General features: G+C 38.8%; 1 protein-coding gene across 7 annotated transcripts in view; it reads right to left on the minus strand.

Moving 5' to 3' along the window:
• The window catches only part of SUPT3H (SPT3 homolog, SAGA and STAGA complex), a 274262-nt gene that overhangs the window by 205298 nt on the left and 50938 nt on the right, over positions 1-18026 (minus strand). Inside the window, exon 3 of one of the 7 annotated variants that reach the window (XM_040697265.2) lies at positions 5953-6071. The exons of the other annotated variants lie outside the window; for them this stretch is intronic. Coding sequence (XP_040553199.1) covers positions 5953-5993 — 41 coding nt within the window. The 5' untranslated portion in view covers positions 5994-6071. The remainder of the gene's footprint in view (positions 1-5952; positions 6072-18026) is intronic. 7 annotated transcript variants of the gene reach the window in all.

Consider the following 18026-nt stretch of genomic DNA (forward strand, 5'->3'; position numbering starts at 1 on the left):
AGAGCAATCTGTGGAACTAAATAGATTTAAGATATCTTTAAATACTTATTTATGATCTCCAACTTCTAAGAAGTTGGGATTGTTGATCCAGACGGGAGAAAAATGCTGGCTTCTGAGATGGAGTGGGATGGAGCTATGATCAAAAGCTCTTCAGGATAAATATAAATATTTAATACTGCCTTCCTTAAATTAGCAATCACTACCACCATGAACTCCCTGAAAGTCTTAGGGCAACAGTTAATCCAAAAAGTTTCACCTATGAATTCAGAAAACCAAAAGGAAAAATATTAACATCAACTAGAAGTATCTTTTTTGGGACAACGTGCACAGATCCACTTGCTTTAAAGGGAAAAGCATACTCCTTCTTACCCCAGTGGCCTTATAACTTCAAAGGTGAAAAAGTATGTATTGGTGTGTACATAACTGTCAAACACCAACCTCAGTCGTTTATACTGTTCTTTTTATAAATTATGTTGGCTTTTTTTTTTTCTCATCAGATTGTGCATTCAAAAGCCAGTTCATAGGTCAATACATGCACCTCTTCTGAAATTACTGATCTACCCCTTGCTGTTGGTCCAAGGATACTACAACGTGTACGGTCTTCGTAGCGTTAAATCATGGAAAATGAATCCAACGCTCTTTACTTCATTCTTGAGAAACCTCTAAGAATTTGGACCTTCCAGTTCTTCCTCCTCCCCCCCCCCCCCCCTCCCCCCCCCCCCCAAGCAAGTTCTTTTCCATTATTATGAAAATGCTGCCGTCAGGGGTCAACAACTACCAGCCAAGGGCTCTTAATCAACACAAAGAATCACAGAACTGCAGCGGTTGAGAAGGAGCCCAAGAGATCACTGAGTTCAAGCCCCCTGCTAGAGCAGCTCTCTACAGCAGGTCGCACAGGTAGGCATCTAGACGGGCCTTGACTACCTCCATAGGAGGAGACTCCATCACCTCAGTGGGCAACCTGTGCAAGTGCTCTGTCACCTGTACTGCACACCCTCACACAAGATTGCGGAACAAATACAAATTGGGTATGAAGCAAGCATGCCCTTATATCTGCTTCACTGTAAGTTAGAGGACTTCAAAAGATTAGAAAATTTCAAAAGCTATTTGAAATAAGAACACCTCCAGCAAAGCTCGCTTCTATTCTGGAAAACAAAAGGTGGTTCAGAGACTTTGTTGCAGCCCCACATGGGAAATAAAGACTGGCCAGTCCTTGGTAAACATCAGAGCCGTGACTCAGGCGCTACTCAGCTACTGCTGTGGTACGTTTTTTTGGTGCAGCAAGAGCACAGGATAACAGTCCCAAGTATACATCACAAAGCTGGAGCCAGAAGGGTTTCTATGCTCAAAGACAAGCTATCATCATAAAGTAAAAGAGAACAAATACGTGGGGAGTATGGAAGAAAGATACTTCAAGAAGTAGCTGTCCTTCAGATGGAGTAAATAGAGGATTCCTAAGAAACACTGGATGAAAATGGATTGCTGAAAAAAATGAGTATGTGTCGATAGTTTATGGGCTGGTCCAGCCCAGTTCCATAACTAGTGGGGCGGAAGGATTTTTTTTTTGCAAAATCTGCACCTCCAGAAAAGGGAAACAGGAGACCCCTCACAAAAAAGAATAATGAAAAAAAAAAAAAAAAACAGCGGCAACAATCTGAGGAGAAACAAACTAATTTACTAAATATAGTATCGGAACGCACCATAACACATTATAATACAATATAATTCAACATAATTGTTAATAAAATCAAATATACTTGAGAGAAGGATTGTCTGAAAGCTAAAGGCCTTACACTAATACTGAAGCCCTGCGTGCAGTCGGGAGAAGCAGCGAGACGATCTGAAAGCGAGCATGACAAGACGAGAAGACCCAGGTCAGGTGACCTACAGGCCTTATATCTGTTCCCCTGAGCAGGAATGATAACAGTACTCAAACAGTCTTCTGGGGAACGTAGTTCTTCTCTTCCAGACAAGTACCCGGAACTAGAGCATTTGCTCTTTGACTCCCAGTACACTGCATGATGTTATGATGTGGGATACCGATAACCAAAACTCATAAAACCATGACAGCACGGAAGGGAATCAGATTGTTCCTTATGTCAAAGAATTTTCAAATACGCTCATCAGGCATACAAAATTATGCAACAGTTTACAAATTAGAAGCAATAAATTGACAGTAAAGATAGTTGGATGCCTCTTACTTCTAAAAAATACCTTAACAGTTTTGGTCAGGCGCTGCAACAGGCTTGCCCAGGGAGGTGGTGGGGTCACTATCCCTGGAGGCCTTCAAGAAATATGTAGATGTTGTATTAAGAGACATGATTTGGTGGGAAATATTGGTGGTGGGTGAATGGTTGGACTGGATGACCTTGGAGGTCTTTTCCAATCTTGGTGATTCTATGATTTGTTCTTATGGATCTTAAGGGCATTTTTTTTTTCTTCCATTCCTCTGTGCCTCATTCAGTGGATCATTTTCACAAAATATCCAAAAACAGTTATTTCACTTACTCATTTGAAATATTATCTGAGTTTTACTCAAATCAATTGCAAATATGACTATTTATGACTATATGATTGCAGATATGACTGTTAGATGCTTCAAGCTGTTAAGTAGACCCATATGAGGGCCACAAAAATGATCAGAGGGCTGGAGTACCTCTCCTACGAGGACAGGCTGAAAGAGCTGGGGCTCTTCAGCCTGGAGAAGAGAAGGCTCCAGAGAGGCCGTAATGCAGCCTTCCAGGACCTGAAGGGGGCCTACAGGAAAGCAAAGGAGGGGCTTATTATAAGGGCAGGTAGCAACAGGATGAGGGAAATGGCTTTAAGCTGGATGAGGGTAGATTTAGGCTGGATATTAGGAAGAAATTCTTTACTGTGAGGGTGGTGAGACACTGGAAGAGGCTGCCCAGTGAGGCTGTGGATTCCCCCTCCCTAGAAGCACTCAAGGCCAGGCTGGATGGGGTTGTGAGCAGCCTGGTCTAAAGGGAGGAGTCCCTGCCTATAGCAGGGGAGTTAGAACTAGGTGATCTTAAAGGTCCCTTCCAACCCAAACCATTCTGTGATTCTATGACTAGAAGATACCATCACTGATATGCACTTGATAGTACTTACTGATCAATTCCTTAGCAGGCACACAGTCAGTCACCGGCAAACAGACTAAAGGACAGGTGTGCATCTCTCTAGCAAATTCCAATCTATATATCATTTTAACTCTCTTCCAATCTCTCAGTATTTGATTTTTGGCTTGTGAAGGGCAACCGCAGCAACAAAGAGCCCTTACCTCAAAAAAGAGCTAAGCCTCAAAGTTCTACAACAGCAACAAGCAGGCAAAATCCACAAGGCAAGTGTTTGGTGTGATGCACCAAACAGCAATTCAAAATAAAAACATTAATAGTATTGCATTAAAATAATGAAGACAAACAAATGATTTCGCTCTGGTGAAGGATCAGCAGGATTATCAAACATTATGGAATCAATTTAATTTTTCTCCCACACTCCTCAATAAACAATATTTAGGAATTAGTGGATGAACCCACCAAAATTTGCCAGCTTGCACTACTGAAGATTACAGTAGATCTACTAGGAAAAAATATTGGAAATAGAAACAGTAGGACATATAAGAACAGCATAATGCTGAAAGCAGAAAGAATGACTTCTGGTTTGGAGCAATGTAATATGCTGTGCAGTAGCCAAAGAGGTTTTCAAACTGCATTAAGTAAATACAACTCAGGGTACAATGAATGAACTGGCTGAGAAGGGCGAGTTACCTCCTTAAAAGTGTCAACAATAATGTTCTCCAAGGGATGCTGGATCTGTATAGAATTAATAACATCGCTTTTCTGGCAAGTAACTTGAACAGTTTCTTCAAGAACCTAAAAAAGCATGCCTTCTGCATGAGGCAAACAACAGAATGCATACACCGAAATAAAAAGCCCTTCTGTTTGTAGCATTTCTTACTACGGCATTTCTAGCTCCTAACCACCAGTCATGTTTTGTGAAAGACAACTACAATTGTTAGTTATTTGTTAGCAAGGGAAAACTCAACTAACTTTGTCAGTTAATGCTTATCCAATGTAGAAAGTTAAGTAAGAGCATATTTATTTTCCTACTTTTTTCCTTGAATAAGTGAAGAACTCATACAAGACTAATCAAAAGACTATTCTCAGTATAGCATCTCTGGATGAAATTTTTGTCTGATAGCATTAATCACCTGCACTGCTCTTCAAGGAAGTGAACATCAACTCCCTTCTGAAATGGATATCAATATATTTTTTAGAGTTTATCTTCAGTGAAAAATGAAGTGGTAATTCACGTACTACACTGAATTGATTCTACTCCACAAGCAATCAGTTTGATGGTATTTAGCTATCAAATATGTTTCAGGGATCATGCTGCTAATTGTTCAGATGAAGATGACTATCTCCGTCACAAAACTCTTTGGAGAATTTCATCTACCTGTTCAGCTGCTGTTTCAAAAAATGAAGGTACTTCCAGATGCATCTACAACTTGCTCGCACATTCAGACTCAAGATTAGCATTGGGCTACACCTTGAGCATCTTTAGCTTAGTTTTTACCATGAGATTGCTTACGTTTGCCTCTAATTAATGAGACTGTGGTTTGTAAGTCATTAGGGGCATACCAAAGAGGCAAGTCCTTCCACAGCTTAGATTAAAAGAAAACATCAGCAGTTAGATAGAAAAGAGAGATCAAGTAACAGACCTCTCAGTGCCAAGGGAAGGGCAGGCATTGCTCTCTTTATTTTATAACTTCAGGAGGCCTGATTTGTATTTTAACTATCAGCTGTCCTAAACTGTCAGAGAATCACAGAATCGTGGGTGTAGAAGGGACCTCACAAGACCATCGAGTCCAACCCTCCAGCTAAAGCAGGGACCCTACAATGGGTTGCACAGGTGGGCATCCAGATGGGTCTTGAATATCTCCATAGAAGGAGATTCCAAAACCTCTCTCGGGGCAGCCTGTGCCAGTACTCCATCATCCTTACTGTAAAGAAGTTCTTCTGCATGTTAGCACAGAACTTCCTCTGTTCAAGTTTTAGGCCATTGCTCTTCATCCTATCAATTAACCACCAAGAAGAGCCTGGCCTCATCCATTTGTGTCCCACCTCCCTTCAGATGTTTATAAACATTGATCAGATCCCCTCTCAGTCTTCTTTTCCCCAGGCTGAACAGCCCCAGGTTACTCAGCCCCTCCTCATGCAGGAGATGCTTCAGGCCCTTCATCATCTTTGTGGCCCTCCGCTGGACTCCTCCTAGAAGATCCCTGTCTTTTTTCAACTGGGGAGCCCAGAACTGGACACAATGGTCAAAATGTGGCCGATGAAGACAGAACAGATCACCTGCTCACCCTGCTGGCCACACGCTGTGCAATGCACCCCAGGATACCATGGGCCTTCTTGGCCACAGAGTATACTGCTGGCTCATGGACAACTTGTTGACCACCAGGACCCCCAGGTCCTTCTCAACAGATCTCCTCTCCAGCAGGTCAGCCCCCAACCTGTACTGATACATGCAGTTATTCCTCCCCAGGTGCAAGACTCTATGCTTAAACACCTATTTGAATCTTGGACATAGGTTCTAAGTTGGTAGAATGGAAAACCCAAAAATCTGTGGTGGGCTGACCATTGCCCACAACCAGGCACCTGCACAGCTGTTCAATTGCCTACCCTAGTCAGCTTCCATCCTGCCCAGATCTAGTATAAAAAAGCAAACATTTTACATTATTTGGATTATCAAGAAAATAGGAGTCTCTTCAAACAAAATACAAATCCCAAAGTAATGCTTCATATTTCAGGAAAAAAATCATGCCATAACTGCGGAAATGGGCAATATCATATAAGATAATGCTGAAAAGAACTTAAGATTTAGAACCCACAGTCAATTTAATAGGAATGCCCAGCACAACTGTACAACAAAAATGTTTAATGAGCTCACCAGAGGTAATAACTTTCCAGTCTTACATCTCTACGCGTCATTCATGATGCTAGTCTTAAAATGGTGTGCCCAGTCACAGGATCCAATTTTCAAACATAAGAAGATAAACAAGTTATTGACTGAAAAACAGACAAAAAAAAAAAAGAGAGAGATCAGGAAGTAACTTATTATCGCAATGAAGGTATATTTCCTCAAGAAAGATGCACAGGAGTGGAGAAAGCCAAGGTGGCTAGAAATCAACACAAGACACACTTGAGTTTGAGCAACTATAACTGCCACTTAATTAAGGGATTAATTCATTAAACAAAATACAAGCGATCCAGTAGCTTCACCATCTTTTCTTATTTAAAATCAAGCTTGGATTCCACTTCGCAAGATAAGTTTTAATCAAACATTTGGTAACACTTTTGGAAGCGTTTTATAACTGATATAGGTTAGACAAGATAACCCAAAATACCTTTTTGGTGCTAAAATGGATAAATTGAATAAATGTCCAATGACATTGTTAGAGCATAAGGAAGCCTGAAAGATCCATGCCCCAGTTAGAAGACATTTAGAATTAGTACAATACTGGCGCTCAAGGAAGTGAAACATGGTACTGCTTGGGGAAATCAAGTTGTAGAGGGAAAATAAGCAAGAGGAAATACGTATTGGGTTACCCAGGACATGTAAAGGAGACGGAGGGGAAGCACCTCGTAAATATGGCAACTAAATGAAACAGTGGTGGCAAGGTCTGCTTTCTTGGAGAAATAAAAAGGATGATGCAGAGTGACAATGGAGAGAAGTAGAACAGTATACAAGCTGAGAGAAGTGCTGCCATGTAATGGTACCCCTTGGCAGTGGTCATGGTTCTGGAAAGACAAAGCATTTTCAAACTGGAAATAGACTGCCTACTAAAATTAGTCATTCACTCAGCAGTGTCTATTTATTCTTACATGTTTGATAATTTTGCTGTATATATTAGCTTATCTCAAGGAAGAGTCATTTTTATGAATTTGTTTTTCTTTAAAACACAAGGGTAAAGCAAAAAAGTGTTTTGATACAAGCCTAAGTAAACTGTTTGCTTAGCATCAGTGTCAAGTTAATCAAGAAGCAAATTCAGTCAAAAACCATGCTAGTGACAAATAAATAAATGAAGGATTTGAAGGTTCCCACCACATTTAATAGCAACTGGATCAGGCCCAAAGCTACATCTAGCAAGTATTAAATCTACCGATTTAAATTAAACAGCGCGAACAAAAATATAGCAGTATTTATTCTGCAAAAAATAGTTATATAAATGAGAATAACTGATAGGACCTTTAACTTTTTTTTTTTTTTCATTTTTCATTTATTTGTGTCCATATTTGCAAACCTAAACAGATTTGGAACAATTTGCAAAAGTGAAGAGCATTTTCAGATGGGAACAAAGACAACAAAGTGCCCGAGCTCCGTACCTATGGCAGTCTTACCACATTTCTGCAGATGTCCAAATATATATTCATCTATTCAGATCCAGGTGCCCACATCTGAAAAATGTTGCTTGCATTTAATATTTCTATTAATTTTTATTGCTTTGATACTATGACATTAATTACTACTTCAAATCTCTCCTACGTTATGCTATCCTAGCATAATCACTGGTTTAAATGCCAATGGAAGTGGACCAAACTGTTTTCATTCATTCCAATATTTCTTTCACATGTAAATACTTTTAAAATTAAATCATTCCCTCTAAGCTGACATCACAGATTTAACAGTTACTTCCTGATTAGAGAGGAGAGGAAGATGAATAGCCCAGACTTTTCAGATATGTATGAGAAAAAAATTCAAAGTATACCTCTTGAACCCCCAAATCCCAACAGTTAAATAATTATAAACCAGATACATCTTTACACAGAATTTTTATCATATAATTATGATGCTGATCATTTAGAACTATCCAAAATGCCTCCAGCATTTTTAAACAGCTAAGCAAAGTTATTTTTAAAATCAAACATATGTGCTTTTTTCTGTTTATGTCTTCGGAAAGAACATTCTGTATAATGAAAAACACGACCAAATTTTTCACAGTACATCACTATAAAACCCTATAATTGACTTTTTGGGTTGGTTTACTCTATATCTATTTTTGTCCATGTAGAGAACAGCAATGATGTGGCGAAAAGACCAAAATGTAGGTCCCATTGCAGGATAAGGCTCCATCCTGATTAGTGAAGAAGTATCATGTTTTCCCTGGGAAACATGCCCATTTCGTAAAAGGGAATTCAGTCCACATGAACCTCCTCCTCAGAGGAAAATAAATAAATAAATAAATAATCTGTTCTTTTAAGCAACAGAGACTAGAGCTTGCTCTGAGAATCACAGAATGGCTTGGGTTGGAAGGGACTCCAAGGATCATGAAGCTCCACCCCCCCTCCCCCCCCCCACCACAGGCAGGGCCACCAACTTCCACCTTTAATACCAGCCCAGGCTGTCCAGGACCCCATCCAACCTGGCCTTGAACACCTCCAGGGACGGATGGGGCATCCACAGCCTCTCTGGGCAGCTGTTCCAGCACCTCACCACTCTCAGAGTAAAAAACTATGATTCTACAATCTTAAGTGTTATCCACACAAAAATTTAGATTTGGATTATATGTATTTTATTTTACATCCAATTCTCTCTCCTCCTGGAATGGACAGTAAGCTGTATCAGGCACAGCTTACTTAATCACAGGGTAGAAAGAAACTGTGTAGACATTTTCAAAAAGTTCACATTTCAAAAGAAAAAACAAAACCTACTTCCTTCAGAGTTAATGAAAATAAATCATGTGGCATCAAAATTAGATTTAGCAGTCTGAAAAATATACTGTTATCTTGCAAATTGTTTAACAGCAAGACATGCCATAATTGCCATGAAGAAAACAGCAGCAGCAGAGAAATTGAAGAGGACATCTAATCACAGGCTTGGGCAACAGGGAATACACTGCCATCAGACAAAACAGGGGAGAGGGTTAGGAGGAAAGCTAAGCTATTTCTTTTAGCTAAGAGGTACGGCTGAGCTACCACTTCTTATCTCAAGAAGAACATGTCCTAATTGAGATATCTGTTGTCACTGATATTAAATTTCTTCCCAAATTTCAAAGAATCCAGCATTTGACATCAAAATCACGAATTCCAGCAAGACTGAAGTGCTGAACTTAGTCCCAGTTTCTTCAATGTTGTAATGATACCTTCAGAAGATCACCATACCAAAGGCAAGGAATTATTTCCATAAGAAATGATGTTATTTAAAAATAAAAATAATAATAATTAAAAAAAAAATGATTGCAGGATCTATTTCAAATGCGATGAATGCCAAAAAAGACCTTAAATTCCATTAAAGCAACATGAGACTTAAATGCCAGGTCAACAGAAGAGTCAAAGCAAAATACTCCAAAGATGCCATCAGAATCATGAGACAGTATCATTACATGTCATTTGCATGCCTTGATGAAAAGAAACCCACTGTGGAACCCTTCATGCTTTCAGTAGAGCTTCAAAGAACAAACTTATTTCCTTCTACAGAAATTGGCCCGAATCTCTTGGATTATCCACCACTTCAAATAAATTGTCTTTGCACAGAATATACTTGTTTAGCTCATTTACTCATTTGCACTTGAAAATGTTGAGGACAAGCTAGGAAGAGCAAAAGATGTGCAATAGGCAGCTTCAGAACTAACTAAATGGGAGAATAAAGTATCCACTAACCAGCCCTACCAACCTAACGTACATCAGTAATAAGTAAATTGCTACGTAAAAAGGGAAGACGAAACCATCGAAATATGAGTACCTCTTTCCAGCATTAGCTCTAGAGTGAAGAAACAAGGTTTATGCATTTGCAATGCCTAGCCATCTACCAGCTGCATCCCTCATAATTTTTTTTCAAATTATACCACGATGGGACAATGGGCAAAGGGCATAGGAGTATTGAAAAAATAAGATGTTCGGTACAGGAAAGAGCCTCATATCAGCTGTTACCCAATTCCTTTGCCAAATTAAAGCTGAAAATAACAGAGCTCAAACTTCTGGACGGGACAGAACACAACTCAGGCTACGTTTAAATATCTAGAAAATTAAATTCATTGAAGAATTTGTTCAATACTCTTCTAACTGAATGCTTACATGGGCAACAATTATCTGTTAGTATTCAAACACATCTAGGATCCTCGAGAGCTAGCATCCAAACATGTTTTAAAAGAAATACCTCATGATCAGAGGTTTAAAACTTTTATCTAAGCATTAAAACTTATAATGAGACCTTCCTTGCAAAGCTGATTATCCTGTGTGTTTCCTGCTAAGTTTCTTTCACCTTTCCATAAACGTGTCTATGGTCATGATACCTCAAGTTAAAAGCCAAACTAAAGAATGCCTCAATTCCTTTTGCTTTTTATCAGTCTTACCCGTTATCAGTAACAACAGAAGCTTGTAAGGTCCATACACATTGAAAGAAACTTTATTTCCCTACTGCAAAGCTGGACCTAATCAGCCACATCATGTCCTTTCACTGAATGAACACCTACTGATAAGCCTCAACACTGCTTAGACTATTCCCAAAAGGTGGCCATGAACATTTTGTCCTACAGTCCAGCCCAGAGAATCACAGAATGGCCTGGGTTGAAAAGGACCACAATGCTCATCCAGTTCCAACCCCCTGCTATGTGCAGGGTCACCAACCACCAGATCAGGCTGCCCAGAGTCACATCCAGCCTGGCCTTGAATGCCTCCAGGGATGATGGGGCATCCACAGCCTCCTTGGGCAACCTGTTCCAGTGTATCACCACCCTCTGGGTCAAAAACTTCCTCCTAATATCCAACCTAAACCTCCCCTGTCTCAGTCTAAAGCCATCTCCCTTGTCCCATCAGTATCCACCCTCGTAAACCCCTCCTGTTTATATGCTCCTTTCAAGTACTGGAAGGGAAGTCATTTCTCAACGTGTAAAAGCCACCTGAGAGCTGCTAACCTGAACTTTCATCATCAGATCATCTTAAAAACATAAAGATTTGAGGTGGAGAATAGCAGGAGGAAGAGAAGTCCACAATGAAGCAGTTAAGCATGTCTTACTGGAAATACTCCATTTTAAATGTAAGAAATGGGAAAAGCACGTCAACAACCTTGCTATCATAGAGATGGAGGCTTTCTGTGATCACTGGCAATGCACAAATCAGCTGTCAGGCCAAAAAGTTGCTACCTCCCGGAAGTCTTTAATAGAGGAAAAGGGGGAAGGCGAAGTTAGAAAACGTTACCTACTACCTCTGGAAATGATCAGTATTCAGGGAAAACAGGACGGAGCTTTATGCAGCCATTAAAGAACCACAACATGTGTGGTCCTTCTGTAAGTCAAGGAAAAAAAGCCAGCATCAATGCTTTTGAATGGAGTTCTGACTCCAGTTCGGATGTGATTAGATACATTTGCACCCATCAATCTTTCAAAAGGAAGTCCTGATTTACTAGGCTACCGTGTTGAAATGTTTGAAAAGGAAAACACCGAGTGCTTGAATATAATCATCATAAATCTGTGACGAAATAAGGGTAAATCAGTCCAGATGGCGGTGCGATAACATTTTGTGTTTCTAATCTATAAAGAGATGTACAAAGTTCACCCTCAGGCAGATATAAAAGCGTGGCTGAAATTTAAGATGATAAATGCTGGATTCAAAACCAGAATAAAAACTAAAATCTCAAGTAAGTGCTTAATAGCAGATACAGACTTTATGGGTTCGGTGTACTTTGCCTATCGTGTTAATAAATATTATTATAATTTTTTTGTTATAAATTATCACCTACAATTTTGTATTTTAAAACGTCGCTGGAGCTTTTTAGTTTTTTAATTAGGAAGCACACCTTAAGGTTTAATTTTCATATTACCAAAGGATGGAACTGAACTACATGTACGCCAGGAGGGTTTCATCAAATCATACTTTTAAGAAAGTAAGTTAATAGTAAGTGCACAAGTGAATCTCTCCCCAAAGCCAGTCATTTCAATATTTAATAGACTTAATTCATGAGTAACCACATAACTTTCAATGGAGCCACGTCCTTTAGAAAAGTCCCACAAGGATAAGGCACAGATTAACAAAGACACTGATTTCCAGAGTGATAGAATCATAGGATGTTTGGGTTGTAAGGGACTTTAAAGCCCCCCCCCCCTCCAGTTTTTCACCAATCCTAGTGACTGCCCCTTTTACAACACATACAGCTATCGGAGGAGATAGGTTGCTCACATCAGGGTTGATCTTACAGAAAGAGCAGGAATCGTGGAGAAGGATAACACCCAGAGCTCAGATGGTCATCATTCAAAGAAACAGGCTTAGATATGTCTAAAAAACAAAGTTATTTAAAAAGGGGGAAAAAATAATCTGAATTGACATGGCAGATAACAAAAAACTGGTAAATAACTTATTTTTACAAACATTCCCCAGTGAAATATTAATGTTTGGATGACCAACAATTCACAGCTCTAATTAATATTGCAGTGATTATACGCTTTTGAAAATAACTCCACAGAATTACAGCCTTCTTACCTCCATTAGCATTTAGAAGCATTTTAAATTTGACCTTTTTGAGCTTTTACATTTCTCCATCCCAATTTTACACCAGATACTCTCTTATCTGCAAATCCTTCAAGATTCTGGGACCTCTTTTCCTGCAGTAATACACTACTGCACAGTACGATGTACTGTAATTGGGATACGTTTATCAGCTGGTCTGTATGCAAAAGTTTAACAACAGGGATCGGTTGAGATCAAGTACTGTCTAAAAAGACCAGTAAAGAATTCTTAAGGAAAGCCCCTACTTTGGGTTCTCTTCAGTAGACCTAGCGTTCAGCCTAAGGCTACAACCAGATAACCGTGTTTTATAGCTATAGATAAAACTCACCTCCCTGATCTTCTATGCATTTTTTAAGCCACTGCAATATCTGGATCCTACAACACCTTGTGGCAATGAATTTAGGAATCCAATCATTTAATTATGTTCACTGTAAGCCTGCCATCTTCCATGGCCGTTTCACTAGGTAGGTGCCTCCAGTTTTTCTTGTGAAAAAGTGAAATAATTGTTCCCATTCACTTTCACCATACAGCTCATACTTTTATATTCTCATTTTATATACTCATATTTTTATCACCTTCTCCTCCCAGCTGTTTCTTGCCAACCCTTAAAATCCCATCCGTTTAGTATCGCCTTGCATGGAAGGCATTCCTTTTTATTTTATTTTTTTAACAATTCTAGACTACTGGTTTTAAAATAGGGTAAGCATCACTGCAGAACTCAGAACACAGCTTTGCACATATCCTCTCAATTTCTTTAAAATTGAGTCACTTTTTGAAAACTCCTAAACCTCAACTTGACACATTTTAAGAGACACCCATTGTGACTCTCATATCCTTTTCTGCAAAAAGAAGCAGCACAGAACTCAGGTACCTGACTTCACATTTACCAGCAATTAATTTCAACCTAATTTACCATCCACTCACTTGTGCAAAAACCCTACATGGCTGTACATAATCAGAATATGATTTCAGTACTCTAAATTGGCCATCAGCAAGGTTTCTCAGTTCTCAATTTCTACCAGTTCTTTGGTAGTTCTCACTAGTTTGCTCTAGCATGAAAATATATTCCTACCTCCAATTTTTCATCGTTTATTTGGCCAATATATTGTAATAGGATCTCTTCTTTATATCCCACAATATTGTATACAACTGGAGCTACTAAAAATTTACTACAGAATTCACTCAAGAGATTAAAACCAATTGGCTTCCCTCAAATTCTAAGCCAACACTGCAATTGCTTCGTAGCAATAAGACAGATAACTACTTGAGAAAAAGCACTTTTGCAGTGTATTCAGACAAGCTGTTCAACAGAAATTATACATAATTTATGTTGAAGCAACATGCATTAGAGGCAATTGACAGTCACTGAGTTTTAGGCACTCGTTCTTCCAAGAAATCTCATTTATAATCGATAGTCATGAAATAATTCCTTATTCTGTGCTGAACACAGAACAAGAAATAATAAACTGCATTGAATAGTGGTTGAATAAATTAGCTATACTTGGAAATATTTTTTTCTCTTCATACTGCACATTCAAAGCACGCAAAAAGGAGCTACATATCACAAATACGGGATACAAAAAAGGATGATCAACACTCATATGACAACTTAATTTTGTGTTAAGTCATGAATGATCTAAATTGAAGTTACATAAACAGAAAACTAATGCCACTGGCAAACAGCCCCATTCTGTAACGTTCTATTTGAGAACCACTGGTTAAAGGAAAAGAGACGCTGAGCTTTGACAAAGAAAGAGATGGGAGATGACATCAACTTCTTCTGGCAAATGAGCTAAGCCTGCCAGCTAGCTGACAAATTAGCCTCTAAAAACCACTAACAGTAGCTTACAAAGTCACAGCTGTTATCCTGTTTTGAACAACAAAATGTTGATCTCAGTTGAAATGTCTAGTTTTACAAAAGATTTGTAAGTGCTCTGATTTATTTATTTTTAAACAAAACAATAAGTTATACTGAGAAAATCACAAGGGAAAGGCAATGACTGCACTCTGATGACTTTATGATGTTTAATAGACAAGATTAAGTATAACACTTGCCTCTGTTCTGCACCTTCTTTAAATTTAAAAAGTCCCTAGAGTTACCCACTCAGTAGCGACATAAATCTCTAGATATCAAAGTACCACAGTCACTAGTGATTTCTTTAGCTAACTTGAGAAGCTTCCAAGAGCTTAACTTTGATAGTGGGAAGAAATGCACCAGCAAACACAGCATTTACTCATAGGAGATTCCATCAAGGGAGTTAAATGAACTGCAAGATGCTAGCACTCTTCTGAACAAATATTCCACAGTGCTGAGTGGTGAACTGAGTTAAAAAGATGAAAATAGAAATCATACTCTTACTTAGCACGTCAGCTCAGTGTACTTTCACAATAAAACATCAGGCAGTCTTCTCTATAACTCTGGGAAATTGCTGAGGACTAAAAGCTCTACTACACAGAACAGGGACAAACTTAGTCTTCACGTTGGCACTCCCATGACCTTCATCACTAGCATACGAACATCCCTGAAATGAAATGAATTAGATTTATTAACATGAACTAAAAGAACAGAAATAACAAACATATCCTCATTTCACAGCAGGAACTGAAGAACAGAACAAATTACTTAACTTTGAAAAGTTTCAAATAGAAGTCTGAGTTTCAACCCCAAAGCTGAAGCCACATCTCAAGCATCAGACTGCAGCCATTTTCCACTGAAGCATTTTACAGCTATCTTGCCCATAAAAAATGCAGCAACTTCAACAGAATTAGTTCTGATTTATGGGTAAATGAAAGGAATAATCAAGCCAAGAAAAATGCATGCCAAGTTCAACCGACTAGCCCAAAGCCAACAAAAAACACTGGAGAAAGCTTGGGTTGAAAATAGTAAGATCCTACGTGTTTAAGGATCTAAAGATGAATTTTATTTACTAATGCTTCAGAAGGACAGATTCTATTGAAACATTTCTGATTTTTTTTTTTTTTTTTTTTTTTTTTTTTGTCTTTAAATAAACTATAGGTAGTATGTTAATGAACTAAGCAAGACTTCAGGCACCATTAGGAAATGGGAAATTAACACCATAATGTATTTTCAACAGTAAATCTAAGGCTTATTTTAGAGGAGGTACTAACAGCTCCCAAATTCAGACCCAGAATCTGCACACATCTCTGCTACACCATTTCTAAAACAAATTAAGTTGTTTAGCTCCTAAACAAACATGAAGGAGGATATAAGAGCTAATAATACCTGAAAACATAGACCACAGTATGTCCCTTTTAACTAAGACTGTTCAGTTATCAAAGTGAAAAGCAGCAAGACCAAAAAGGGAAGAAACCTTTTCTCAGTGCTGTTTTAATAGTTTCTTCTCTTTCCATAGAGGTATTCTGGAAAAGGAGAACTAAGTTGATGGCCTTCTATAGAGCCATCAAAAGAAATGCCAAAAAAAAAAAAAAGTTTACCTCATTGCAATGTTCTTCCCACAGTCTAACAGGAACAGGGGTTTTGCAGTTGATAGAGTTCTTCATTCTCTATACTTAGTTTTGTACATTACTAGGATATCACAGCTAACTCATGGAACATACCTACAACATCCAGAAGTCACTTCAGCCCCTCACCTGGTTAAAAATAGTCATTTTAACAAAACAGAGCACCCTAAGTGTGTGCTACAGAGTAGTCCAGAAGTTTAGGTTTTGTTTTTTACTTCTAAATTTCATTCTATGTACAACCCCCCCCCCCAAGTAACTGTTATAGGCAATAACATACTCTTCCCAAGAGTCAAATTAAATTGAAGTTGTTTTTGAAGTATTCTCATGATGTGACAAATGCCACAAAAGAGCACATGAAAGTCAGTAATTCTTCTAATGAGGAGGGTTTGAAGATGGCAGGCAGCCACACAATGAGCAATGAGGGACTGCAAAAAATCACTGAGTGACCGACTCTGAAGCATGCAGTATTCGTTCCATGCAAAAAATGAATCAGGAGTTCTGGGGGAGAAAAAAATAATTCAATCAGTTAACACTCTATTATCATGTACCAAGTACAGCAGGGCTAAATATCACCCAAAGCTTCACTTCTGGCATTTTCAATTTGGTTTCATCGACTTATTCATCAGAATGGAGTTTAGGTGAATTTGCATCGTTAGTAAAAGAACACAGATAGGAATGGGAATAGAACAGGACCAGTTCTATGTGCAAGTTGTTCAGGTTCTAGTTTTCAATTAATAGCTAAACTTATGGATAATCTTCATTACTTTAGTTCGGTATCTGTCACATTTTGGAAGCATTCAAGGCCAGGCTGGATGTGGCTCTGGGCAGCCTGGTCTGCTGGTTGGCGACCCTGCACATAGCAGGGGGTTGGAACGAGATGAGCACTGTGGTCCTTTGCAACCCAGGCCATTCTAGGATTCTGTGTCCAATCTAGTAATAGTTAATCAAGAAAGTTGAAGGGAAAGTATTTGTAGAATTAAAGCATCCTGTAAAATTCATGGATTCTTAAAATGTGTCTGGGCATAATCATGTCATGTAATGAATGTTTTACTCAGTTTATTTCAGTTATTCAAAAGGGAAAATGAGCTTGAATTACTGTAGCTCCTATGCAGAGACAAAACTGATATTTTCTACCCACATCAGAAAATAAGACTGAATTCTGTTCCGTTATGAATTGGAATCATTCTTCAATTAAAAGAGAAGAAAAAATAAATCAAGCTGAAACTAAATGACAAACCAAATGCTATTCCATTGTAATTTTGTCCAAAAGACAACTGAATTTGTTATTTCTTCAGCTCTTTGATCATTATGTTTAGCTTGTCAGGATGCCACTTACTACTGCAAATAGTCCGTTTCTGAACAGACTGGTATCATTTTTCCCAAAACTGAAATATAAACATTCTGCTGCAGAGTTGCTTCAAACCCACACGGCAAAACTGCACTTAAAGAGCAAGAAAGCATTTTGATCTTCATAAAAAAGGAAACTTTTCGCATCAAGTTTGAAGAAGGGAGAACAATTACAAGTCTTACAGAATGAGCAGGGTAAAGATGGCAAAAGAAAACTGCGTTTTAATCCCCACACCCAAATTATTGAAGGCTGCTGGGTTTTTTTTAAGCTCTGAAAGATAAACTCTACCAATAAAGACAAAATGTGAAGATAAAGGCTGTCTCATTTTACAATGCACAGAGCACGCAATCAGTTCAGAGGGCCCACCTTAAAGCACAGGCCGGCCGAAGGAAAGCAGGCTCCTGAGAAGCCACACTTCCTTCAGCATTGGGTTTTTGGCCAAGCAGAAAAGCTGCCCAGAGCGCTGCTTGCTCTGACAGAAACATCTGGTAGTGCAGATCACTGCCTCGCCACAGACGGTCCGAAATGAAAGCAAGAAGCCTGGCTGTGATGGCCTGTCCTGGCAGCATGATTGCAGAGCATGGAGCCCAAAGAAGACAGATGTCATAGAGAACGCAACCGTCAGAACTGACCTAATCTAATGCACAGTGTTACAAATCTGTAACACAGAGCCTGGTTACTTAAAATGCAGC

This window comes from Gallus gallus, chromosome 3 (assembly GCF_016699485.2).
Source record: "Gallus gallus isolate bGalGal1 chromosome 3, bGalGal1.mat.broiler.GRCg7b, whole genome shotgun sequence".
Taxonomy (NCBI): Eukaryota; Metazoa; Chordata; class Aves; order Galliformes; family Phasianidae; genus Gallus; species Gallus gallus.